Source organism: Balaenoptera physalus (assembly GCF_965194825.1).
Source record: "Balaenoptera physalus genome assembly, chromosome: 16".
Lineage (NCBI taxonomy): Eukaryota > Metazoa > Chordata > Mammalia > Artiodactyla > Balaenopteridae > Balaenoptera > Balaenoptera physalus.
Genome location: NC_138898.1, coordinates 27,831,881 through 27,859,619, shown reverse-complemented (window position 1 = coordinate 27,859,619; position 27,739 = coordinate 27,831,881). Strand labels below are relative to the sequence as shown.

Here is a 27,739-nt window from a genome sequence, read left to right as displayed (position 1 = left end):
GAGTCAAGTTTGCTGGCCTTAAAAGGCCAGCTAAAGTAATATGTGAAGAAGTGAAAATGTGGGTGGGGGAGCAGGCTTGGGAGGATTGGGGAAACCACACTTCATTTTTAGACATGCCAAGTTTCAGGTGCCGATTAGATACCCCAGTGAAGACGACAAGAAGGCAGCTAGACATAATGAGTCTGGCAGTGTCAGGATGGAGCTATAAGCTTGAGAAGCTACAGCTATGATAAGCAGAATTCTAAGATGGCCCCCAAGATTCCCACCCCCTGGTGTGCGTGCCCAACATAACCTCTTCCTCTTGGTGTGGGTAAGACCGGGGAGCATGATGGATGTCACTCTTGTGAGTAGCTTACATTATTGGCAAAGGTGAAGGGACTTCATAAATGTGATCAAGGTAAATGTGATTAAATTAGTTGATATTTAGTGAATCAAAAGGACCATTTCCCTGGGTGAGCCCTTTGAAAGAGAGCCTTCCTTGAGCCAAGTGACTTGAAGGTGCAGAAAGATTCTCCTGCTGCTCCTTGACAAAATAAGCCTCCACACTGAGAGAGGGCCTGTGAAGAAAAAAACTGAGTGGCTTTGAGGAATCCAGAGTGGTACCAGCTGACAGCCAGGAAGAAAATGGGGGCCTCAGTCCTTTAACCACAAGGAACTGAGTTCAGCCCGCCACGCCGTGATTCTGGAAGAGGACACTGAGCTCCAGAAAGGAATGCAGCCCAGCCAACAGCGTGACTGCAGCTTTGAGAGATCCTGAGCAGAGAACCCAGCTGAGGCATGCCCGGACTCCGGGCCCACAGGGATTATGAAATAATAAATGCATGTTGTTTTAAGCGGTTAACTTTGTGGCATTTCGTTACATAGGAATAGATGGCCAATACATCTGCGTATAGGCGTTTTTAAAGCCCTGGAACCAAGATAGCTCAAATAGCCCCGGCCAGGAACCTGACCCAGAGATGAATCAGAGAGCATGAATGGAGGAGGATTAGAGTGGGACACACCCTGCAACCTCTCCACCGCGCGCGGCAATGCTTCCTACTCCTCTCAGCCACTAGGAGTCCCCAAAGTCCACATAAGCAGATCTCGCCCCCACCTTTCACAGGTCAGAATCCATTTCCTTCAGAAATGGAAGGAACCAAAATAACAATAAATGGTCTCTCTTCTATTCGTATTTCCTCCTCCCCCACATCACCCGGGGGAAACTAAGGCCTGCGAAGGGAGGCGCTTGCCCAAGGCCTGCAGTACTCTAGCACCGTCTCAGGCCTGGCGTTTTACACGCCCCCTGCCCTGCCCCCTCCCAGGGCATCGTGAAGGGCAAACACAGACTTTTAGCCTCTCTCTCTCCAGCTTAGGCCAGGGGAGGGACTGCGAATGAGAATGACATCAGCAGAGGGCCCTGATTGACTTGTGGGCTGAGGTCGGAGTTTCTAATTGAGGCCGACTGGAAAGGGTGGAGAGCGTGCAGCCCCGAGGTTGGGGCTGACGGTGTTGGTGGAAACGAGACTCCTCCTGAGGGAGTGGGCATCAGAGGTGCCCAGCTGCAATTGCTGGGCCAGTGATCCCCTTCCCTTTGTCCAACCCCTTCCACCCTCTGCTGCAGACTGGGTTGTCCAGAAGCAGACACTGAGACTGAGTTTGGGGTGCAAGATATTTATTAGGCATAAACACCTGTGAAAAGAAGAGGGAGGAGACAGAATTGGGTTCAGGAAGCCGAACTGCGCTGCTGGCCAGGCAAAGCCTCAGCCACCCTGCAGGGGCCCTGGGGTGAGGACATGGGAGGGGGGCAGGTACTCCCTGTGTCTGTCCCACCTTGAACTGAAGTGGCAGGCTTTTACACCTGTGCTCATTCAGACACCAGATGCAGGCTGCCCTGGGTGAAGTGGCTCTCTTCCACCTTTTCTTTCTTAAAGATTTTGTTTTGATTTGTGGTCAATCTTGCTTCCAATCAGAGGCCAAGAGGAAGCGCTCACCGTGATTCCTGCGGCCCCAAGCCCCCTTTCTATAGGTGCCCAGCCCTCCCAAACCTGCTTTAGTCCTCTTTTAAAGCATCTATGGGTATCCCAGTCCCCAAATACCCTCTGAATGAGACTTGCACACTTGGCCTTGGTTCTTACTGGGGAAACAGGCTTTGTCCAACCTTAGGAATTCACTGGATCTGGTAGAGGAAGAATTAGGCGGACAGGTGTAGGGGGACAAAAGTTTTGAAAAGCCTTGGTCTCAGTTCCCAAAACACACTGGTAAGAATCTCATGGACAGGAATCACCGTGGCTTCTGCTGCTCTTCTTCAGTCATTCAAGACATCTACACTGGGGGCCAGTTATGTGCTAGGCATGGGGACAAACCCCACTACTCCACACCCTGAGCTGCCAGCCTAACACCATCTGCAGATTCAAACAGGGAGGGAGAGGCAAGCACCCTGAAGTAACACTTCACCAGGAGACAGAAACCAAAATTTGAGGCCCTGTCACTGACCTTGGCTGCTTGAAGCCCCTTTACAGGTTGCTTCTGCACCTTGACCCTAAGTTTCCTCCTCTGGACAATGGAATAATACAATTTATGGAGCACCATGTTAAATGCTTCTCACCTCGAACTTCATTTTACCCTGTGAAGCAGGTATTATCATCCCCGCGTTACACATATGGAAAGAAGAGTCGAGGTAAAGTTAACATGCTCAAGGTCACACAGGTGCTCAGTGGCAGTGCCAGGCTTTGAGCTCAGGTATTGTGGCTCAACCCTGATTCTTCATCTTAAGGGCAGGGTCAAACTGGCCCCCTTGGACTAGGTGTGCCTGCACACGTGTTTCACTTGGTCCACAAGGATTTAAAAATATTTCACTCAGCTTTCATTTTGAAATTGAGATGTTCACAGAAACATCCAGATTTCCATCTTCTCTTGAAAAATCTAGCCCCCTGGCCACAGTGGGCCGCATTCCCACAGGGTCACAACTGGCAGGAAGTGAGCAGTTGCTCCCCTTGAAGTGGGTCATGAAGCCAGTGTCCACCCAGACTCTCTCATTCATGTCACCTGCCTGGCCTCTGCAGGGGTGAGTCTGCCATCCTTAATGAAGACAAGGAGTCCTGAGATAGAGGGAGCAGAGAGGCCTAGAGGGGCCAGGTGCCTCCTTGCCCTGGAACCCCCAGCTCTTCCTGCATGGTGCTAAGTCACATGGACTTGAATCTGCCAAACTGTTTGGGGAGGGTTGAGGAAAGGCAAAGACATGTAGAAGCACAGGGCGAGATGGGGCAAATACACTTTATTCAGTCCTGGCAGAAGTCCTGCTGTGGGTGCCAGTGCCCCCTCCCCTCAGCTATGAGACTAGTTCTCCAAGACCACAGACAGTGACATCTCTTCACTCACATGACGTTTTCTGGGATTTTTCATTGTCTTTTTTGTTGTTGTTTTTCTTTAAAAAAAAAAAAAGAAAAAGAAAAAGAAAGAGAGCGAAAGAGAAAAAGAGAGAAAGAGCGCGCGCGCAAAAAGGCCCAGAGCCGGAGCACCAAGCTTAAAGGAGGCAGCTGGTGGCTTTGTCAGCGACGGGAACGCGTGGGGCAGAGACCTGCAGAGACCCTGGGCAGGGGTCCCGGAGGACTCTGGGACCGTTTGTTCCTGAGATTTGTGTGTGTGAATGAGAGTGTGTGCACACCCAGGAGGGTGAACACACGCCGGTGAGTTACAGGTAGTGAGGGCAAATGGGGCGTGGGGAGGCCGGAGGGGCGGGGCTTGAGCGGGGAGCTGGAGTAAGAGGGGTAACAGCATCAGGGGCAGGGTTTCCGAGGGCACCCCGAACTGGATGCAGCAGCGCTAGGCGCAAACGGCCCAAGACTGCTCTGACCCTCCCTTCAGTCTCACTGGCCCAGTCGATGGTCTCTCTGAAGCCAGCTGCTGAAAAGTGGGGCTCTTCTTGCCACTTCATCTGCTATTATGCCTCAGTCTCAACCCCCTAGTACCAACGTGTCTCAGTTTCTCCCACTGAATACTGTAGGCAGAGGGACCTGGGTGACAGGAAGGGGCGGTGGGCTTAGGAAGGAGCCCAGGCTGGGAGTGTGCCCTGAGGTGATAAGGGCACTTGGGGGGGGGGGGTGGAGCATAAGGACCCTGTCCCCAAACAAACTGTTACGTGTCTTGGTTCTGAGTTTTCTTTTTCTCTCCTGAAGGATTTCCAGAGAAAGACCCTGCCCCCAGTTCCCAGGCGGGGGAAAGAAAGGTTGGCTTCTTGGAACCAAGACAAGCTGTAGAGGCAGTCATGCAGTCGGTGAGGGGTGGGTGCACGTGGGTTGGGCAACCCCGTAAGGGATAAGGGGCTATGCCACTTGGGAGTTCCAAGCTCCACACCAACCCTTCCGGGCCGGCTAGTCTCTTTCTCCCCCTTCCGAGTGCTCCTCCCATTTAAGGCAGTGACGCCCCGTCGGGTTGAACGGAAGCCGTGGCTCCTGGATCAAAAGATTTCTCAGGATCGCTCTATATCCGCCCCCCTTCTTCCCGGATCGGCTGACAGGGGCGTGAGGTTCGACTGGGACCAGCTCCCTCCTCCCAAGAAGCATTAAGCATGCGCGAGAAGGGGGCGGACCCCAGTGTTCCCGGGGAAAAGGAACGGGCCCCTCCCCCTCCCTGGGAGGGAGGGGCAAGGGAGGAGGGCGCGGGGCCGCCCAGCTGCAGCGCCCCCCCAAACAAGACAGGAGGCGGGCCAGGCTAAGGCGGAGGGAGTCCGGAGCAAGGGCAGGGGCGTGTCCTCCGGCCGTGAGGAGGGGCGTGTGCAAAATGGGGGAGGGGTACAGGTCTCTTGGAGAGGACGGGAGGTGTATCGGAGGGGGGGGCTGGCTGCTGGTGGCTGTGCGGGAGGGGGTAAGATGGGGAGGGGCTTGGATGTCGGAGAAAGGGTGGGGGTTGGGCTGCCTTGGGGTGTGTCTGCGGGGGAAGGGCATGTCTGGATTTGAAGGGGGTTGGGCACGTCTAGGAGGGGGGAGGCTGTGCGGGAGATGGGGTGCCAGCCTCGGCCTCCGAGGGGCCCCAATACCTGATTCCTGTATGTAAACAGCTGGTTTGGGGGCGTGCGCGCCCCGCTGACGGTGGGCTCAGTAGGTGAAAACCAGGTCGGCGATGCTAGACGGGCGCCAGTCCCCTGCGATCATCTCGGTAACCTCGGGGGTGCAGTAGTCCGGGAACTCGAAGTGCGACGTGCCCGAGGGGGGCGGCAGGTCTGGGTCGCGGTCCAGGGCGCTGCAGTCCAGGCCGGCGGGGCCGGGGGGCAGTCTGGACAGAAAGCCCAGCGGCTCCTCCCCCGACGCCACCGTCTCCTCTTCGCCTTCCTCCGTCGCCGCCACCTCCTCCTCCTCTTCCTCCGGCTCCTCGTCCTCCGACGGAGTCGGGGAGGCGGCGGTGACAGCCGCCCCCTCGCCCGACGGCCCCTGGGAACGCTCCGCTTGTCCCCGGGCAGCCCGCCCCGCCGGGACCATCCTCCACAGCTCCCGCCCGGGGGTCTCGACCAGGCGCACTTCCAGCAGCTCCTCGTCGTCGTCCTCGTCGTCGTCCTCGGGCGCCGCCGCGCCGCCCCCCAAAGGCCCTCCCGCTGCTCGGCGGCCCCCGCGGCTAGGCAGCTGCGGCCCGGGCTTGAGCCGGCTGCCGCCGCCGCCGGGGGGGCGGGGCCGCGCCTTGGCGGGCGCCCCCTTGCTCTTTTTGCGCGGCCGGTACTTGTAGTCCGGGTAATCCGCCATGTGCTTGAGGCGCAGCCGCTCCGCCTCCCGCACGAACGGGATCTTCTCCGAGTCCTGCAGCAGCTGCCAGCGGCGGCCCAGGCGCTTGGAGATCTCGGCGTTGTGCATGTCGGGCCACTGGTCCATGATCTTCCGCCGTTCGTGCTGCGACCACACCATGAACGCGTTCATCGGTCTCTTAATGTGGCCGCTCGGGGTCTTGCACCAGCCGGGCTCACGCGCCCCCTCCTCGGCCGGCCCGGGCCCCGGGGGCGGTGGCCCGCCGTCCCGCTTGGCCCTCGCGCCCCGCTGCTGCACCATCGCGCCTGGGCCCGGGGCCGCTAGACGCCGCCGGGGGCCGTCCGCATCCTCAGCGGCTGGGGGTGGGGGAGGAGGCAGCAGCGACGGAGGGGCGGCCCCGCCCTGCAGCTCGGCCCGGCCCCCGCGAGCTGGGGAGCGAGAAGCTGGGCGCTCGGGCCCAACGGACGGCGGGGGGAGAAGGTCAGCGGCGCGGTCTCAGGCGGGCTCGGCGCGCCCCCGCCGCCTCCGGCAAGTTGCGCCCCGCAGCACGCCACACATTGTTTTGCGGGGGCTGAGGAACTGCACTCCCAGGGCCCCCGCGGGCTCTCCTTGCAGCCTCCTGCTCGGCCGCGGCCCGCGCGCGCCTCTCTCCGCCCCGCCGCCTTCCAGTGTCTTTCTCCCCGCGCGGCCCCGCCGGCGCGCGCGCCACCCCTCCCCCTCTCCGTCTGCGGGCCGCTGCGGCGCGCGCGGGGCCGCCCCGTGTAAACACCGAGGTGCCCGCTTGGGCTGCGGCCGGGCCACGCCTCGCGCTCGGGCGGCGCGTCACCCGTTGCTGGGCAGAGAACCTGGTATTTGCATCTCCCAATCGCTGGCTGCCGAAGTGGGGCGGGGCTCGTGCTGCGGGGCTGGGCGGTCTTGTGGCTGGGATTGGGGGTGTCGGATGAAGTCGGTTTCTTTTCTTAGGCTGGGGACTAGCGGGAGAGTGGGGTGGGGGACGCCGAGCGTGCTTCCCTTCTGGCTCCAGAAAGCCTGTCCCCGCCCCGCGTTGCCTTTGAAATTTTCGCTTACTCAGTGACACCTGCCGCCAGGTAGGACCTCCGCTCCCTCCTCTTTCGGGGGCGTCTTTTTAGTCGCCCCAGAACAGAAGGTGAGGAGACCTAGGCTCAGGAAAGCTCCTTAAGGGGACAACAACCTCATCGTATCATTGATGTAGCCCCTGCCTAGTATCCAGCCATATAGGCGCTCAACAAATGTTTATGGGCCCAATGAACCGAATCCCTTTTATATTTCTCTTCTGTTTTGAGGCACCACGAGAGTCCTGAGAAAGAAGGGCACATGACGCCCACTTTCCAGGTAGGAAACACCAAAGATCTGCAGACTAGGGCTCGAATCCTAGGCTCGTGGTCCCAGCTCTCTCTTCCCTCAGCGCACGAAGGGGCCGGGGCACCTCGCCTAACCAGCCGAGGGTCCTGAGTAGGACGAACTCCGCTTTTCACACGTCTCAGGCGAGGTTCGAAGATGCGTAGGTGCCCCATTCCCAGGTCCCACGCCACACCTAGACCAGCCTGGTGCCAGACTAGGGCGCGATGCCCCTCCCGGCTCTGGAGAAGCGTGCGCGGGCACGGGGGCGGAGCCAGGCCAAGGGGCGGGTCCGAGGCGCACGCTCGAGGCGCGTGGCGGGGAGGGGCTGCGCGCTCCCATCTCACCACGTGTGAGCCCGCTCGGGCATTGCTGGGCGTGTGCTGCCCCTTGGGGGAGGTCACCTTCACCGCGCAGTGGGCCCGGGCGATGGGTGGGGTCGCTGAAGCGTCCCTCCACGGAATCAGGAGCTGGGAGGGGTCGGGATGGGGGTCTCTAGGGTAGCATTCTGCTGGGGCATAGTGGGCAGTGCCCGGATTGGAAGGTGCGTGTCTCAGGGAGTAGACCTCACCCACCCGTGGGCGGGCGGGCGCGGAGAGCCCAGCCGGAGGGTGTGGGGTGGGGGAGGGAGGACCTGCGTGCGGCTCCGCAGACGCTGGGGGCGGGGTGATTGCTCTGGGTGCCCGGGAGGGAAATTGGATCTTCGCCGGCGGGAGGGGGCGACTCTTAAAGGCACAGGGCACTCGGAAGGAGAAGGCTCCGCTCCCGACCAAATGGTTTTTCCGGCGACTTATTGGACGCTGAGATTTGGAGACCCCCGAGTTTGAATCTTAACAACGGTAGCTTGTACGGTTCATTGCTCAGTGGAGTCAGAATTCCTGTATTCATATCCGGCTGCCTCCTTTGCGTGTCCTTAAAATAGGAAAAAGCAGTTTCTTCCTCATATGGTTATTTTACAGATTAAATGGGATAAATGGATGTAGGCACAGTAAATGCACAACAAGTATTAGTTATCAGAGACTCAGGGCACCACCAACCTAGAAACACCAACATAATAAGAAAAAAGGCATCAAAGTAGTGATCCTGGGAAAAATAAAAGCTTTTTAAAAATTTTCTAGCACTTTTACACTTTTCCTACTTAATATTTGTTTTATTTTAAATTACATAGGCTGGGCACTGCCGTCTTTTCAGTGCTTAGGGCTTCTCAAAGGTCTTACTGTGGCCCTGTAGCTGCTGCCATTACTATTATTAGAGTTTGAAGTACTGGCCTCCTGGATATTCCTCAAACACAGAAGGCTTGGACCCACCTCAGGGCCTTTGTACATGCTGTCTCCTCAGCCTGGAAAACTCTTCACCCCCATCCCCACGTGGCTGGTCCATCTCATTCTAGCCTCAGTTCACATGGACTCTCCAGAGACGCCTGCCCTGACCACTCTCTGCTGTCGCCCACCCACATTCCCCTGCATCTCAGGTACACAGAGTTGTTGGTCTGTGACATTGTTATCATTGTCCATGATTGGTTCAGTTCATGTTTGTATATATTTATTTATATATAATATAGTAAAAACCAGTGAAATCAGCAACCCAACACAGGAACTGGAACATGGATAATAACCCACCTTTCCCTATGAACTTCTCTCCCATCCCATCCCCTGCTTTCCGTCACCTGATGTAATGTCTATCCTGAGTCTTCCCTTACACTTAAAAAAAGCTTAGCAGCTTTATTGAAATACCAGAGTATTCATGCATTTAAAGTATACAATTCAATGACATATTAAGGGAGCTGTGCAACCATCACCACAATCAATTTTAGAATATTTTCATTGGGACTTCCCTGGTGGTCCAGTAATTAAGACTCTGCGGTCCCAATGCAGGGGGCCTGGGTTTGATCCCTGGTCAGGGAACTAGATCCCGCATGCAGCAGCAAAGATCCCGCAGCTAAGACCCAGTGCAGCCAAATGAATAAATAAACATTAAAAAAAACCCCAACAAAATATATTCTCTTGTCTTTAGCTTTATAAAAAGGGTATCATAAAGAGGAATAAAAAAAAAAAAAGGATATCATGCTGTATGTAATACTCTGGTATTTACTTTCTCACTCAATATTATAGTGGTAAGATTCATCTAAATTATTGCACCTGGGTAGGGTTCATTCATTTTCCACTGCAGGAATGTACCACAATTTTTCTGTCTAGTGTCCTGTCCCTGGACATTTGTATTATCGCCAGGTTTTTGCTCTTATGAACAAGTGTTCCTGTTAACAATCCTAAATGTGTTCCTGGTGCTCAAGTGCAGGAAGGTCTCCCAGGTATTTTATGGGAAGTGTGGTGGCTGCATCTGAGGATATGTGAGTGCTAACTTTTATAAGGTGATTCAAAACTTCCAAGTTGTACCAATTTACTTTTCCACAAGCAACATAGAAGAGATCCTCTTCGTCTACATCCTGTCCAAAGTTTGGTATTGTTAGACATCTTAATTTTTGCTTGCATTCTTCTAACCCATCACCCTTTCTATTTGCTTCATAGCGCTCACCACATTCCGGAATTATTTTATTTGTTCACTTGTTTTTTGCCCATCTCCCCTCCACTGGAATGCCAGCTCAAAGAGGGCAGAGATTTTTGTCTGTTTTTTTTTTTCCTGCTCTGTCCCTAGGAGAGTGCCTGGCACACAGTGGGTGCTCAATAATTATTTATTAAATGAAAGTCAGTGCTCTATCATAAGTGTGCTCAAATTCCTCCGGGAGCCCAGAGGAGGAAGTGAAATTTTGGAACCCAAAACCCAAAACTCTGGTCTGCCACTGGGATGTGGTATTTATCAGTGCACACAGACTATCCTGAGTCCTTTCAAATGGGTGCCCCAGAGTCTAAACCTTGCCGGCCACAGGAGTTCAAGGCTTGGCTGACCACTGAGCTGTTCAATCCGGACTGTGGTAGATGGATGGTAAGGTTCTTGGAGAGATGCTGACCACTGCTGCCCCACTGGTCCAGGCCACCATCATCTCTTATCTGGGTACCTGCCCAGCCTCCTTTCTGGTCCCTGTACCCACCAGATCTCCTTCCATTCCATTCTCCTCCCTGAAGGCAGAGTGATGGTGTCTTTCAGTCAAAAATCTGATTGTGCATCTTCCCTTGTTAAAACCCACCAGTGGTTTCCCCATTACTCTCAAGATAAACACCAGTCTTTCACCTGGCCCACTAGGCCAAGCTTGGTCTGACCCCTGCTCACCTATCTGACCTCCTCTCCCGATTTCTCGGTCTTGATCCACTCTCTAGTCACACAAGTCTCATTTCAGTTTGTGGAACAAGCCAAGCTTCCCCACACAGGGTGTTGTGAAGTCCATTCCCTCACCCTTTCCAGCACTCCTGCCTCTGTCTGCCTCCTTAGAGCTCTCCTAACCCCATGTTCCTTTTCTTCAGTGCACCAGTGACCTGCCTAGCTCATTTGACACTCAGAACAGATGGCTCCCTTAAATGACATTATTTTCAGCAGCAGTCATGAAATACAATGAATAATACTAATGATAATGGCCAGAAAAGAAATGCAGATGGTGACAATACTCTTTTATTGAACTTTGTATACATAATCATGTCGGTAAAAATAAATATTACAGTACAAAAAAGGAAAAGAGTATTTGATCCATACTTTTCAATTATATTACTATATTTCTTTGAAAAATAAAAGAAACACACCCACACAGTGGTCTGTTGCAATAATAATTCCATTCCATTCCATTAATTACATTACAGTTTAAAAACAAATAAGAAATCACTTTAAAAATAAGAATCAATTTTAATATTAAATATATGATTCAGGGGCTTCCCTGGTGGCACAGTGGTTAAGAACCCGCCTGCCAATGCAGGGCACACGGGTTCGAGCCCTGGTCCGGGAAGATCCCACATGCCGCGGAGCAACTAAGCCCGTGTGCCACAACTACTGAGCCTGCACTCTAGAGTCCGCGAGCCACAACTGCTGAAGCCCATGTGCCACAACTACTGAAGCCTGCGCGACTAGAGCCCGTGCTCCGCAACAAGAGAAGCAACCGCAATGAGAAGCCCGCGCACCGCAACGAATAGTAAGCCCCCCCCAGCCCCCCAACCCCAGCTCGTGGCAACTAGAGAAAGACAGGGCACAGCAACAGAAGACCCAACGCAGCCAATAAATAAATTAAATAAATAAATAAAATAAATCTATTAAAAAATATATATGATTCAAATTCGGTAAAACACAATTTTACTAAATAATAATATTATATATAATACTATTTTACTAAATAATAAAATTTGCTGTTACCACGCTTGGCCGTTCACTCTTTGTTTCACTGTTTTAAATTTTAAATACAAAAGCTTCAAGTGGTCACATAGAATGACAGAATTGAAGCAACTCAAGTTCTGGTTCTTCAGCTTCCTAATCACTGTGCTATCATTGTTTATTTTGAATCTATTGTTTAAACACAGCCATATGTTGTACCAAAGGGGCTGGAGACACAAGTACTCAGGAAGCGAGCTTGAACAATTCTGGACTGTTACGAACTTATTCTCAAAACTAACGCGTGTAGCTGTGTCTGACTTGGTGTGTGTTAGGGGCTGAATGTATAGCTGTGAGTGCTCTGAATTATCTTCCTTGTAGGCGATTATGTTTATTAGTGTACAAGTGATTAAAATATGCTGATTCGAAGCTTACAAATATATCATTAGGACTCAAGGTAGACCAACAACTTGATTTTCAGAGAGGAGTGTCTTAACACTGACATGGTTTAGAATTGCGGGCACATGGTAATAATAAAATGCAGAGAGATGTTCAATCAGTTTTATTGTTCTCAAATTCTCCGCAGACAATACACCCTTTCATTGCCTGCAGAGCTCCACTTGGTACACCACAGCAGAGCAGAAGCTCCATGGGATCAAAGGACCCACCTGATTTCCACTCTCCCCAGCACTTAGCAGATCTTGGCACAACACAGACTCTCAATACCTGTTCAGTGAAGGGAGGAAGGAGCCAAATCGGGTGTGGGCGTGGCTGTCACAGACACCATCATGCAACTCCACCCACCCCAACTGTGTCTAGCTCTAAAACATCAGTCTTTGAACCAGCACGGTCCTCAAAGACATTCATAATAAAGAGGGGGAGCAATAAGAACAAGGTAATTCATTTCTTGATTCATCTAAATGTCTTCTTTGAAAAATTCAAAGATTATGATCGTGTGTGTGTGTATGTACATTACAGGGCTCTTTTACTGAATAATGTTATAGAACTGCACATGGGGCTCTTGAGCACTTAAATATGGCTACTGCAAATTGAAATGTGCTACAGTGCAAAATTCTCACTGGTTTTCAAATACTTAGCAAAAAAAATTAAAATATCATATTAATATTTTTGAGATTATAACATTTTGGATATATTGGGTTAAATAAAATATGTTAAAATTAGTTTCACCTGTTTCTCTGATTTAATTTTTTTTTTTTTACTTTTTAAAATGTGGCTTCTGGAAAATTTAAAATAACACTTAAGGCTTGCATTATATTTTTAAAAGGCAGTACTAATAGAGAAGATGGAGGTTTTCCTCATCCTTACTTGGCAAAATAAAAAGTTGGCAATTTTTGTCCATCTCCAAATTTTAAAATAAATAGTTTTTTTCAGGGGGTGAGAGGAGTTTTTTAAACTTCTCTGTGAAATCCCAAAGTCTTAAAGATCCTGACGGAATTCTGGGTTGCCGGTCCATAAGATGTAGTTTGAGACTCAGAGAAGCACAAGGCAGCAAGGAGAGACCAGACCTGGAGGCACGTTCATGGGGAGAAGAGGACAGCATCAGGGGCATTTTAGCAGCACCAGCAGGGCTGATGGAATTGGGGAATCATCAGATTGGGGAAGGAAGGGGACGGTGACTAGGATGGAGGAGCTGATTTTATCTGGACAGTGGGTTCCATCTGGTGACTCACATCACACCCCATCGGTACATCTCCACATCTCCTGGAGTACAATTCCCACAACCTGACTCTGAAATTCATTAGACTTTTCCTTTGGAGGTGACCATATTCTTTATCATGAAAGGGGACACTATTAATAATTATGCTGGAACAACAGAAATAAACTGGGACTGCCTGGGGAAACTGGGAAATAAGTCATTCCCACCTTATTGGATAAATATAGAGGACTCCCATAGGTGACTCAGAAGTCAAGCATGGAAATACTGGGGCTTTAAACAATCAAAGCACCCAGTATTTGAAGTCAAACTTTGTTCAATGTTATGAGTTTTTAGGGAGTTTCTTCAACTTATTTGCCTCAGTTTTCTCATCTGCAAAATGGGAGAGCATAATATTTCAGGACATGGAGCATGGTAAAGAGTCAATGAGTTGTGGGACTTCCCTGGCAGTCCACTGGCTAAGAGTCCGCGCTGGCACTGCAGGGAGCGCTGGTTCGATCCCTGGTTGGGGAACAGAAATCCCACATGCTGCGTGGCGCCGCCCAAAAAAATAAATTAAAAAAAAAAAAAAAAGTCAATGAGTTGTAACAGGAGCAACAACAAAAGTACTCTATTGTGTGTATTCTCTTTAAAAGGAAATGTACAAAAAGGCAAAACTATAGAGATAGCAAAAAGATATAACGGTTGTCAGGGTTTGGGGGGAGAGGGTTGAATAGGTGAAGCACAGGGGACGTTTTAGGGCAGTGAAACTCTTCTTTATATTATAATGGTGGATATAAGACCTTATGCATTTGTCAAAACCCATAGAACTATACGTTAGAAAGAGCAAATCTTAATGCATGAAAAATTAAAAAATCATTTATGACTGGGGAGAATCCCAAAATGGAATGCACAATGTGACAAAACAAACTGTATTACAAATGTATGAAACAGCCTCATTAAAGGGGGTGGGGGAAAGGAACTTGACTTAAGCAACTTTAGAAACGAGCGGGGTCTGTAAAACTAAAAGCAAAAGAAAGTGTACATAAAGTTGATAATGTTTCCCACAGGGGTATGGGTTGCTATACATTTTTACTGGTGAATGGTGGGAGCCAGGTTTCTCATTGTTGGAGTGGGAATTTACAGATGAGCAAGGGGAGGAGGCGAGAATGATTCATGTGGTAATGGATTAGAGCTGGAAATATAAATAGGACCTCACCTTTAGCTTAATATAGATGCAGATGGTTACATACAGAAATATTCATAGATATGTTTATGTACACAGGTTAGCATATACACATATATTTCTTTGTTCTGTTAGTTGAAATAGGAGGAATCTGGACTTTTGAGAAACAGCTAATTCTAGGACTGGGGCAGGGAATATACAAGATGAGTCTGGGGCAACATATAGTGCCAGAAGGCAAGAAAGTGCTCAAGAACAACAAAAGACACACAAAGATGGGAATATGTCAAAGGGACACAGGAGCAAACTAAAAGAGCTGCCAAAGGCCAAATCTGGACCAATTTGAGCAACAAAATTAAGCAGTACTGGATTATAACTGAAAGTATGAAATAAGTATCTATGAGTCCATTGATGTAAATAAATGACTAAATAAATAGAGGAAAAGAAACACATCTTCAGTGCAGAAAAACTCCAAATAACTTACATAGATACTCCACCCTCAAGGGGGTAGAACATTACTCCCCACTCCTTAAGTGTGGGCCAAGCATAGTTACTTCTTTCCAAAGAGGAGAACATGAAAAGGGGTAAAAGAAGAGCAACTTTACAGAGGAGAAACCTGACAGATACTACCTCAGCCAGGTGATCAAGATCAACACCAACAGTGATAAGTCCTGTTGATGTCTGAGAAACTGCCACAGCCAAGAAGAATCTAGGAGACATGAGATAAATGCAATGTGGCATCCTGGATGGGATCCTGGGATAGAAAAAGGACATTAAGTAAAAACTAAGGCAATCAGAATAAACTATTAATGGTAACTAATGCACCATATTAATGTAAGATGTTGATAATAGAGGAAACAGGATGGGTTGGGGATATAGGAACTTTGTACTATCTTTGTAATTTTTCTGTAAATCTAAAACTATTCTAAAAAATAAAGTTCATTTTTAAAAAGATGGCACAGGGTTTTAAAAACACATTTAGTTTATTTAGACTTTAGAGTGTTAAAGCAATTACATAGTCTGCCTTAAAAATGGAATTTCTTCAATGGATTAAGAGAAATATTCATTTATCCTACAGTTTTAGTATGTTTTGTCCAATAAAAGTCAGCTACCAATTACTTAGGTCAATGTCTCAATGACTCAGCGTCTTTCATTTGTATGCATTTGAAATACAAACAAGGAAAGATGACTAGCTTCTTGATCATTTAAAATTAAATGAAAATACCTATATTGAAAGAAATCCACGTAGAGCAGATATCAACCCCATTGCCTAAATTTTCATTGCCTAAAATTGTTTTAGTAGAGAATGACATATATTGTTGTCTAATTGGAACAGTTTTGCTGTCCTTAAATAAAATACCAGCCAAAGATTATTCAGGCTGCAACTGACAGAGGCGTTACTGCTAGTTCCTTCTAATTTGGATAATTCCTTTTTTTGAAAAATCGAGTCTTGTTGCTTCATTGAAGCTGGAGGGAGAGCAGGACCGAAGCTCACTGGCGGTGTCCCTGAGCGGAAGGCAGGACTCTAAGCCAAGGGACCTGCCCATTGGTGGGCTGCCGGGCAGCTGTGGGGCGGGGACGCCTGGGATGGAGCTCATAGCCCATTGGCTGCGTCGCTGCAGGATGGTGTAAAGGACCGCCAAGGCCTGTGCTGCCGGTTTCCACGGCAACGGAGGCTTGAAAGAGCCACTCAGATTTCGGCGTTCGTTCCCAACTCCCCCCTTCCGGAGGGGGGATGGGCGGCCTGGATTTGAGGGCTGGTGGAGGAGGCGTGGGGGCTGGGAGTTAAGGGGACAGGGCTTTCCTCCGACCAAACCAACCAAGCAAAGCAGCATTTGAACTGGGTTCGAGAAACCTGGCCTGCGTGCTCACTGGAAAAAAATCAGACAAACAGAAAGGCGTTAAAGACGAAAGAGAAGAATGACATATAATTCCATCCTCCCTTGACCTCTCCATTGGTAACATTTTGCATGTGAACGAACACAAAGCCTAGCACAGAGTAGGAACGAGATACTTAGTGGGAGGGAGAAAGGGAGGAAGGGAGGAAGAATGAGGAGAGAAGGAGGGAGGATCCCTGATGTGGGCAACGTGGCGTGAGACAAGTGCCCGCCCTTTGAGGCCGAAAGTCCGCAGACAGACCTGACGGGGTATGACAGCCTTCAGCCTTCAGTATGGGGGCTTGAAGGAGAGAGGTCTCGCCGGCGCAGTGGAAGGACGGAGGGGGCGGCAAACAGGATCGTGACTAGGCATTTGGGAGACCTATCTCTGTAGTAAGACCGGGTTCACATTCCCAATGGCCCTGCCACTTACCAGATGCCAGTGCTTCAACTCTCCAGATACCAGTGTCCTTGTATTTGGGGAATGATAAACAGTACCCACCTCGTTGTGTTGGTGTCAGAACTGAGTTGAGATAATGCATGTCAACCTCTTAAAACGATGACTGAAACTTAGTAAACTGCGGTCACCAGCAGCTATTACCTTAATTGAAGACAGGGTAGGATTTGACTAGGTGGAGAGAATAGGGGGTTATCCTTATGTGGAGGGAGGAGCAGTGTGGAAATCTTACAAAAGAGACCAGTTTGGATGTCATATAGAAAATCATGGGAGATGTTAGCCAGAGGACAAAAAGGAAAAAATAACGATGAGAGCTATGTTTACTGAGGGTCTGGCACTCTGCGAAGCCCTTTTCATGAATTATTATTTAATTTTCTCATCAGCCCTGATAAGGCAGTTACCATTAAACACACTTTTCTGGTAAGGAAACAGGCCCAGAGAGCTTACATTTCTTGTCTGAGCTAAGAAATGGTACAACCAAACAGGGCCATTTGTAGTGCCCAGGACAAGAGTTCAATTGGAGGCCCATATACCACATGTCTCTGTAGTTAGAAGTGATACATCCATCATCAATCTAAGGTGTTAAATGAAATATGTTATATTCTCCTCCTTGACGGATCTACTTTCACAACAACTTGGAAGAGCCAGGTTCGAATTAGAATTCCAGGACCCTTGGAGGTCTGTGCCAGGGTGTGTTGGCCCAGGGAGGGCTACCCCCTGGATCCTGCATCCAGCCCCTGTCCGGCTACCTCCCATCCCATCAGTGAGGGACCCAGCAGGTATGAGTGGACACCCCAGCCTCCACATCCAGCTGTCTCTTGCAAACAGCTACTCTGAGACCTAAGCCTCAGGTCTGTAAGGGGTGCATCAGGCAGTGCAGCCTGCCCTCAGCTGAGATGAACCCAGGGATGAGGCCACGAAGGTTCTAATTGAGCTTAGGGATATTTTGGAAGGGAATTCTGGGGTTTCAGAGAATGGTCTGGAAAGGGAGGGCACAGACTCTGGGTGGGCAGTTCCTCTTGTGCCTACAGATTCCCACCCCACCCCCTGAGGAGGGGCAGGGCTCAGGGCCAGAGCTACTCTTGCCAGGGATAAGGGAGTGTTTTGTTGAAGCTAGGTATTCACAATCCACTGTGCCTCACAGTGCGGGGGACATGCAGGCTAAGGCTCAATGATATGCCCTCAGAGGAATAGGGGAGGATGGGCCTGACCTCCAGGCTGAAGGAAACCCTTACCAAAAGTGAGAAGACTGAAGGAGTGAATTCGAGTTTTGTTTTGTTTTGTTTTGTTTTGTTTTTTACATTGAATTTTTAAAAATAATTATTTATTTATTTTTGGCTGTGTTGGGTCTTCGTTTCTGTGCGAGGGCTTTCTCTAGTTGCGGCGAGCGGGGGCCACTCTTCATCGCGGTGCGCAGGCCTCTCACTATCGCGGCCTCTCTTGTTGCGGAGCACAAGCGCCAGACGCGCAGGCTCAGTAGTTGTGGCTCACGGGCCCAGTTGCTCCGCGGCATGTGGGATCTTCCCAGACCAGGGCTCAAACCCCTGTCCCCTGCATTGGCAGGCAGATTCTCAACCACTGCGCCACCAGGGAAGCCCTGAATTCGATTTTTAAAAAAAATTTTTATTATTATTTTTTAATTGAAGTATTGTTGATTTACTGTGATTCAGGTGTATAGTAAAGTGATTCAGTTATGTATATAACTTTTTCAGATTCTTTTCCATTGTAGGTTATTACAAGTTATTGAATATAGTTCCCAGTGCTATACAGTAGGTCCTTGTTGTCTATCTATTTTATATATAGTAGTGTGTATCTGTTAATCCCAAAATTTGAATTTGCGTTTTGAAGATGAATGAATAAGCCCTTATTCAGTAGAGAGTCAGTGACAGGTGTGCTAAGGGATACTTTGAGTGTCATTTACAAAGGACAAGGAGGATACACACTACTGTATATAAAATAGATAAACAACAAGGACCTACCATACAGGGAACTACACTCAATACCTTATAATAACCTATAATGGAAAAGAATCTGAGAAGATATATATATGTAAAACTGAATCACTTTGCTGTATAACTGAAACGAACACAACATTGTAAATCAACTATACTTCAATTAAAAAAAAGGAATAAAAAAAGGATAAGGAGGTACATATCCTGATCTGTAACCACAGCCAAGTAATTTCTAGATCATTCATGCAATAAATATTTATTGGGCTTTTACTATGTGCCAGGCACAGTGCGAAATGTTGGAACTCTAACCAAGAGCAAAAAAAGTCCTGGTCTCTGCCCTCTGGGAGCTCAAAATTGAGAGACAGAGGCAGATATTAATCAAACCATGGCATAAATAAACATATCACTGTACCTGCAGTGACCACTAAAAGGAGGGGAGTGTAAGAGGGTTTTGTCTAGAAGGTTAGGGAAGGCTGCCGTTAGGAAGTGGCATTAGAGTTGAGCGCCAGGGAAGGTAAGGGTTAACCACGGGTCTGGGAGGGTGAATTCCTGGAATGAGTAGCAGGAGCCCAGCCAGGGTGAGGGGGTGAGGCCCAGAGGAGGCTGGGCGGCCAGGCAGGGCCTGGTGGGCCCCAGGGAGGACACAAAGTCTTTGAAGGTCTTTTAAGCTGGGGCTTAATGTGATCAAATTTTGTTTTGGGGACGATTTTCCTGGGTGGAAGGAGACCAAGCTTGGAAGCAGGGAGACCAGTGAGTTGGCTTGGCTGCTCTAGAGTTTTAAACTTTCCCATCAAAATGTCTTATTTTTAAAGATAGAGGAAACAGACTCCTGTTTCTGCAGAGTCTACAGGAATTTCTTTGAAGTCTTGTGTTGTGTTTTGCATTTTTTTGTTAATTTTTTTTTTTTTTTTTTTTTTTGCCAGAGATAATACATGAAATAGAAACAAAACCAAAGAAACCCCCCAGGGATATACCGTGGAAAATACATTTTCCTTCCAGCCCCAATCCCAAATATCCAGTTCTTCTCAGAAGCAACAGTTATCAATTTCACTAATATCCTTCCAGATTATTCTATACATAAATAAGCATATGTATATATTTATTCCATCATTTTAAAATGTAATATGTATATCAATTATCACATGGTACACTTTAAATATCTTACAATTTTATTTGTCAATTACACCTCAACAAAGCTGAAAAAAGTAAAATTAAAATGTAAACAGTAGCATACCATATCTTGCTTTGTTCACTTTAAAATGTGTCTTAGATGGTTTTTAATAGCCGTTCTTTTTAACAGCTGCATAGTGTTACACTATTTGAATGTGCCATAGCCTAACTACTATTGATACATAGCTGATAGATAATCAGGTTGTTTCCAGTCCTTGGTACCTTAAGTAATGCATCAGTGAACATACATAACATCTGATATATAACATCTTTGTGCACCTGTCCAAGTTTAGCTATAGATTCATTTCCTATGACTGCTGTGTTAAAGATTATGTAAATTTAAAATTTTGATAGTACCAAACAAACTGCTTTCCAAAGATGTTGGTCCATGTTTTATTTTAAAACTCTGCAAAGTTTGCATTCTCCTCCATAACATATCTGTTTATTTTCATGAAACATGTCCTCCCCCAAATATTCTTAGTCACTCTGACAAGCCAGCAAGTGGTGCTGTATGGATCCACTGGCTCTGCCCACGTCTGGTAACGCTCCCGCGGAATTCCACCTTCAACTTGGTATGATCTGACTCCTTAGCTTCTTCTTATACCATTCCACACTCCATCATACTGAACTCCTTCTGGTTGCTCTTTGTCAGCCATACCTGAAGTTGACATGAAGTAGGGAAATGGGCACTCTGGCTGAGAATAAAGTCCCAAAGGGGCCCAGAAGCCTCTTGCAAAAGGAATTGTATGCTAGGCTGACTCCCTAGAGCAGTAGAGAGCCCCAGAGGGAGTAAAAGGGTCAGAGTGCTAGATTGGCATTTTAGGAAGATTACTTGTTCCTTAGTCCACCTCTTTCTCCCAACACTCTAAAAGGTCTTCACCAATGACCTCCACATTATTCAATCCAATGGGCACTCTTCAGTCCTGACTTATGAATCTTGACATTTCTCAAGGCCAATTTTACTTGACCTCTTGCAGCACTCAATACAGTTAATCCCTGCCACTTACAGCTATCCTCCCTTGGTTTATGTATCTCTACACTCTTGTTTTCCTTCTCCCTTTCTGGCTGTCCTTTCTTAGTTTGTCACGATATCTTTTTCCATCAGGGAAAACTCTCACATGTCAGAGTTGCATAAGGTATGGTCCGAGTTGCTATAATCTTTTTCCCCTATGCTTTTTCTCATGACCCATTAGGAGATTATAAAATCAACTTAACGGGTCATATAAGCATTTATAAAAGAAGAAGCAATAGAATAGAAAATATCAGAGCACACCACCCACAGAGATCATATTATTTCTTTCTATATATAAACTTGTTTCTGTGTATAAACTTGTTTATTTATATATAAGTATACATATGTATATGTTGGATGGCTGCAATGTAAAATGTATGCCTTCTGTGGAATGTGGTTAAAGAGTTTGAAAACCATTGCTATAGGACACCTGTGTTTATATCTCAAGCCCAGAGCTCTCCTTAGAATTTAAGGCCTGTGGATATTGAACCACCCATCCCACACCTTCTTTTAGATATCCTCTACAGGGACCTCAAACTCAACACAGCCAAAATCAAGCTGAAGACCTTCATCCCAAACTTGGATTTTCTCCTCTGTTCTACACTTCAGGGAGTGGCCCCACTATCTCTCCAATTGCAGAAGCTGGAAACCTGGGTGACATCCTTGGTACTTACTTTTCCTCCAGCCTATGTCTGTCTTGTTGACTTAACCTCCTAAAAATCTCTTTACCCTGCCTGCTTTTCTCTATCTGCATCATCCAGCTCCAAGGTACCCTCATCTGTCACCTTGGTAAACTGGACTTCTCTACACTCGGGCTTCTCTCTGACCCATTCTCTACAAAGTATCCTGAATGGTCTTTTAAAAATATAACCCTGATCATGTCACTTCCTCGCTCAAAAATTTTTCAATGGCGCCTCATCATTCTTAGACTCAAATGCTAAACATGGCTGACCAGACCTCCCCAAGAGATCTCCAGTCTTATTTTGTACCATCATCTCCCTCCCCCTCTCTGCATTGCAGCCACACTGGCTGTGCCAGATGTGGTTGGTCGGCAGACAGCTCCCATTCCCACTGTTAATGTGCTTTCGGTGCTACTCATGCTGGAAAGCAAAAGCATTTCCTGACTCCCTTGCAGCTAGGGCTCCAGCAATTAGGTACACTTACATGAGGTTTGGAAGGTGGTAGCAGGCAGAAGTCAAACAATTTTGGCTGTTTTTGCTTTTAAGTAAGGCTGTGGCGACTCTAGTGTATGACCTCTGGCTTCAAGGGCTTGACATTCCACTTTCTAGCAGTAGCATTGGCAGTGGCGTCCTGTCCTTGAGTGGCAGCTTCCGCAGTGTGTCCTCAAACTCAGCCTTTCCAGTGATGGCCTCCTGGCTCCTTTCTGACTGTGAGAGAGGTAGTAGCCCCCCTGGTAGGTCAGTTCCATGGTGTTCTAGGAATCATTCCTAATATCCAGCCTAGAGCCCATCACTTTCCTCAATACCTAGAGTGGTTTGTTTCTAAACACTGGCTTTCATTTGGTTTCTAGAATCCACTGTGCCTCCTCCCACTATAGGGTTGTTATACTTACGCAAACCTAGGCTCATACCCTTACCACCACTTAACCCCCACCCCCACCTTTCAATTAACTTTTTTTTTTTAAAATTAATTAATTTATTTTTTTTGGCTGTGTTGGGTCTTCGTTTCTGTGCGAGGGCTTTCTCTAGTTGTGGCAAGCGGGGGCCACTCTTCATCGCGGTGTGCGGGCCTCTCACTATCGTGGCCTCTCTTGTTGTGGAGCACAGGCTCCAGATGCGCAGGCTCAGTAGCTGTGGCTCACGGGCCTAGTTGCTCCGCGGCATGTGGGATCTTCCCAGACCAGGGCTCGAACCCGTGTCCCCTGCATTAGCAGGCAGATTCTCAACCACTGCGCCACCAGGGAAGCCCTCAATTAACTTCTTATATGGTCTTTTGAGCTCAGTTCAAACATTTTGTCTGGGAAGTTATCCCTGACCCCTCAAGAACAAATCAGTTTTCCTTATTAAACATGTCACTCTGTATGTTTCTTTCAATGCATTATTACAGATTATATATTGTGTAACTCTAGAATTCCAGCCCCAAAGGACTTGACTATTTTGCTGCAATCCATTGCCTTGAAAGAGTTGGTGCTTAACATACCAGTGTTAGAGTGTTAAATGAATGGAATGAAGGTGGCCAGAGTGGAGGGTGTTAGGACAAAATCAAGCCTCTTATTACACTGACAAGCCCTGTCACTTCCTCTTGGCCTTTTCCCAACCACATCTTCCTGTGACTCTCCAGCCAGCCTGAACACACCCTGTGCTCTAGCCTCCAGGTCTTTGCACAGGCTGCTTCTGTTGCTTGAATATCTTTTCCTTCTTCACTTGACTCCTTCATTTTGCAGGTTTCAGTCCAGACATCATCTCTTCTAGTAGAGCTGCATTTGAGACAATTCTATACTCTTTTCTAGAACATTAAAAAATACTTAATATTATTTTAAAAATTGCTTCCTTATTACTTATCTGTAGCTCTCTCTGCAAGTGCACAGTCTTCTTCACGGGTGTATGCAGAGTGCCTTGTGTGGGGTCTGGCTCTTAATGGCCTTCAGTATTGTTGTAAGCTGAACAAATGAACGTCAGCTAGTCAGCCAGCCTCAGGCTGGGGATCTCGACACACTTCCCAGGAGCCCATGAACAGTGAGGGATTGTAATTTGGGGGCTGCTAGATCAGGAGAGGAAGCTGGGGGAGGTTTGTTCTGCTCCAGCCCGTGGCTCAGTCCCCAGACTGCCAGGCTGGAGGCCCTGGAGCGGATGGGGGGGTGGGGAGGGGAAGGGCAGGGAAACAGTTTCTTCCTCTGCTCTCTCCAGTAGAGTTGGGGGGGAGGGGCAGAGGGAAGATTCCTTCCAAGGAGGCTCCTTGGCACAGTGCCTGCTAGGAGGAAGGGGGAGGGGACTATGATGAATACAGGCTTTTTCCCCCCACGTCAGGCCTCCAGCACTGTGAGGGAGGGAAACCCGTGGCAGAGGATGGGGAGAGGAGGGGGGAGAGAGAGGACAGAGGGAGGGAGGGAAGGAAGGAGGAGGGAAGACTGTGTTTGCCTTGGGAGACAGGAAGGAGAAAGGCTGAGCTGGCTCTGAAAGGCAGGATTCTGAAGAGCCAACCAGGCCTCAACTGTACCAGCTCAGCTCTGGAAATGCCCTCAAATCACTGAGTCAGAGAATCAATACACTGGGAACATTAATTCTTAGGATCAGATCATCTTATCATCTCAGAGCTAGAAAATCCCTCAGAGGGTTGTGTCTGGAGTCTCCAGGGCTAGCTTGGAGGAGTGAGTCAGCTCTATGGGAAATTTCCTGGACCCTTTATTTCTTCCTCCCTTATAGTTGGAAGAGATGGCATTTTTTCTAAAGCCCATGAATACTTTGTATCCAATTCAGTACACTTACAATAACTGTTAAGATGATGAAACTGACATCCTACCTCAGTTTTTCCCACTGGTTTGTAATCTCCTGAGGGCAGTCCCTCTCAGTCATGTTAGTACTATTCAGAACTGGTCTCAAACCTGGCTGCCCAACAGAGTTGCTAGGGGTGCTTACTAAAAATATTTCACTCACTCCAGTGATTCCCATTGCTCGGAACTGAGTTAGGACTTAACACTTTAGTTTTACCAGTATGCTAAGTGATTTTGAAGCAAAGGTTTAGGTAACAACTCCCAAGGGCCTGGGAAAACATAGTAGGTGTTAAGTGTTGCCTGCGGGGCTGGAAATGTATATGCAGAGTAAACAAATGGAGTGTGGGAAGCCTTGGTTGAACTAGGATCTGTGAACCTATGCATCTAACATTTCGAAAGGAAATAGTGCAGCAGTGTTAGCAATACAAAAGATAAATATTTATTCAGAACAAAACTTTAAACAATCGATTTTACATTCTAAGCCACAAGGAAATAGCAAAACATAAAGGAAAGACAAAAACTAAAAGAAAAGCAGTGTACTGTCTTTTCTACTTTAATTTGATAACACTTAGTAGACCCAATGCCCTCTAGCTTGGCCTATTTCCCAAGTACATTTTAGAGTTAACAGCTCATTTGGAATTCCGTTTTTCTCCTGAGAGTCCGGAGGTTGCAGATGAGCTCCAGTCAGCTGCTTCTCTGGGGACGCTAGCTATTGAGGCTAAGATGCAAATGTAAACCTTTCTTTACTCAGGAGCACCTCTATTTCTCACTGGTGGCAATGAACGGGGAAGGGGAAGGCCACAAAGGAGCAGGGCCCCTTTAATCCAGATACGGTGCCCCAGGGGGCAATGAGTACACCCTGGATTATGTTCCTTTGTCCCTTCCGTATCTCCCAAGTATTCTGAAGCTCCTGCCAAATCTTCTGCTTCCTTCCCCAGATGATTTCTTAGCATTCCTCTGGGCTCATTATTCTGGAAAGAGCAGACTTTCTGGGCCCTCAAGTGTTGAGGAAAATGTTGTGAGGTGTGAGAGGTAGTGGAATGAGCACCGGGCTTGGGGTCAGGGAACTCTACTCTAGGCTAGCTCTGGCACCAGACAGCTATGTGATTTTGACCCAGTCATTTAACCTCTCTGGTCCTGTTTCATCTGTTGGAAAACCAGTGGATTGGTCTAAACCAATTTTTAGGTCTTTTCCAGCAGGAAAATTCTAGATTCCATGATTCTGTGAAGAATGGTTTCTGAGCCACTGAAAGTGCTGTCACAAAGTCCATGCATTTTAATGCCGTAAGAGAGGCCCTTGGCCACCATTCAGAGCTTATTGACTCAGTTTACATACACTTCTAACAACACTGGTTTCACAAATTCTCAGACCACATAGATTAGAAGCAGCAAATTAAAAGGGGACGGGATGAGCTGCAAAAGATAGACACCCTGACAGAAGCCAGGGTCAACAATGTTCTCAATTCAACAAACACTGATGGAGTGCCGACCATGTGCTGGGCCCCTACCTAGCACTGGGGCATAAAGATGAGCAAGGCAGCCGGAGAATGAAAATCCGGGGAGAAGACAAGGGGTGGGGAGTAAAAAGTACCAGAAAAAAAATCTCCAAATACAAAAATGAAAATAAATTTTAAAAAAGGGAGGGGAGACATATCTGCACACTACAGTTCTCGGTCGGTAGTCGTTACTGATGACAGAGTCACCAAATTCAGGAAAGGCTGAAATGGAGTAAACTCAGTTTAGGAAGGCAAAGTGAGATGTCTCTTGTAGTTTTAAGAAGATCTCCTCCAAAAACGATAAAAAATGGTTTAAAAAAAAGTTTTGGCACTTAAGAGGGGTAAGCTGGCTCTGTGTTCACCCTGGCAGGCAGGTGGGTGTTCAGTGCCCGGCCACGCCGGTTAGCTGAGCTGCCACGGAATTGTGAACCGCTTTGGGACACTGGGCAAAGGCGTGTCCTCGTTTGCCACAGAGGTTACACACGATGCCCTTCCGGCAGTAAGGGCTCAGGTGCCCCTCCTCCCCGCACCTGAAGCACCTGTCCTGTGTGCAGCTGCCACTCATGTGGGTCCGGGAACCACATTTAAAGCACGTTTTGGGCTGCCCCTTGTACCAGCTGTAGCCCCTCTCGGCCCCCAGGAAGAAGGCCCCCGGCAGGTGCCTGACCCCGCCCTCCCCCTGGCGCAGCTCGATCTCGCACTTGTACTCCCCGGTCCAGATCCCAAACCTGTCGGTCACTTTCACCGGCACGGCCAACACATCGCAGTGGCGCTTGAGCCAGGTCACGATGTCCTCCACGTCCACCGTCTCGTTCCGGAAGAGGATGAAGAGCGTCTTCAAGCTGGACTTGCTCCGCCCCAGCACCACAAAGTTCTCCCAGCAGTCCTCCTGCTCGCGCTTCTCCTCGTAGACGCGTAAGAATAGGGCCAGCTTCTCCGCCGAGCGGAAGCTCACGTCGAACTCCCGGCTGCCAGGGATCTGAATGACCGCGTAGATGTCGCTCGGGTCCATGCCGATGGAGCGGAGGATGAGCGCGCCCACCACGAAGTCCCGGGTTGGGCAGGCGCCCTCGTCTCCCTGGAAACAGATGCGCACGAGGAAGCGGCCCTTGCCCGGGCCCGCCGCGGGGCCAGCCGCCGTCGCCTGATCGTCCTGGGGGGGCCGCTCGGCCGCGTCTTCGGCCGCGTCGGGCTTGGTCGGGGCCGCCATGGCCGCCGCTTCGGCCTTCTTCCTCCTGCCCGCCTCGGCTGCGCCCTTCTTCTTGCGGGCGTCCGTCGCCTCGCCGGCCGGGTCTCTCCGGCGGCCCTTCGGGTCCCCGCGGCCGGCAGGGGGGAAGTCACCGAGGCCTGGCGCCGCCAGGCCCGCGGGGGCGCTGAGCCCGCCGCGCGCGCCGTTACCGCCCTCCTCCTCCCGCCGCGGAGGCCGCGACTCGCGGAACTCGCCCTTCTTCTCGGCCAGGTTCTTCACCACCTGGGCCCAGCCCATCTTCTCGCGGCCGCCCTCGGCCTCCTCGGCCCGGGTCGCCGGGCGCGCCAGGGACAGGAGCTGCGTCCGCCCCCGCTTCCTCTCCTCCTCCGCGCCGCCGCCGGTGGCCATTTTACCTCCTTCCCAGCATCCTCCACTCGCTCCCGCAGCCAAAGGGCGCCCATGGCGCGCGCCCGCCCGCCCGGGGCTGTGGGGGTTTGGGCTTTTTTTTTTTTTTTTTTTTTGAAATTCGACGCTTCTCTCCCCCGCCCGACTAAGGTATTTACTTGCGGCGCTCGGCGGTCAGCGGCCGCGGGCCGGGAACCCCCTGGTAACGGCCTGGCCGCGTTTCCGTTAGTGCTCGCTCCAACCCTACCTCCTCGGCACCGAAGTGGGATGCGGAGCTTGGAGCGCGTCCCTGTCCCTCGCGAGGGTTTGGCAGCCTTGGGCCTCGCTCTCGAGGATTTGGTATTTCGCAAGCGGTCCTCGATGATTTCATTCAAGCAGTTTTACTAACGGCCCACAGCCCGAAGGCGGGAGAGAGTTGAGGAAGATTTCGCCCATTTTGTTTTCATTTTTGTACCTTTTCTATTAAAAAAACAAAGACAAAACTTAGACCTTCCTTCTCCCAGAGCAGATCACAATGCATTATTTTTCCAACGGTGGATTATGGACATTTTCAAACATACAAAAAGTGGAAAGAATTT

The 27,739-nt window shown here is 49.1% G+C and overlaps 2 protein-coding genes across 2 annotated transcripts; both read right to left on the bottom strand.

Moving 5' to 3' along the window:
• Positions 1-3,234: 3,234 nt before the first annotated feature.
• SOX12 (SRY-box transcription factor 12) lies at positions 3,235-6,470 on the bottom strand. Its single transcript, XM_082432229.1, has 2 exons — positions 5,015-6,470; positions 3,235-4,430 (listed from the first exon to the last, which is right to left on the bottom strand). The coding sequence occupies exon 1, from the start codon at positions 6,009-6,011 to the stop codon at positions 5,073-5,075; it is 939 nt and encodes a 312-aa protein (XP_082288355.1). The 5' UTR covers positions 6,012-6,470; the 3' UTR covers positions 3,235-4,430; positions 5,015-5,072.
• A 19,479-nt stretch (positions 6,471-25,949) lies between these two features.
• On the bottom strand, positions 25,950-27,164 carry ZCCHC3 (zinc finger CCHC-type containing 3; the record flags this gene model as incomplete). The annotated part of the gene is made up of 1 exon (XM_082432097.1): positions 25,950-27,164. One exon carries the CDS (start codon positions 27,162-27,164, stop codon positions 25,950-25,952), a length of 1,215 nt encoding a protein of 404 aa, XP_082288223.1.
• Between the last annotated feature and the right edge of the window lie 575 nt (positions 27,165-27,739).

What these genes read in the sequence shown, in the direction of transcription:
- SOX12 (XM_082432229.1), bottom strand. Translation starts at nt 6,011, where the DNA reads ATGGTGCAGCAGCGGGGCGCGAGGGCCAAGCGGGACGGCGGGCCACCG.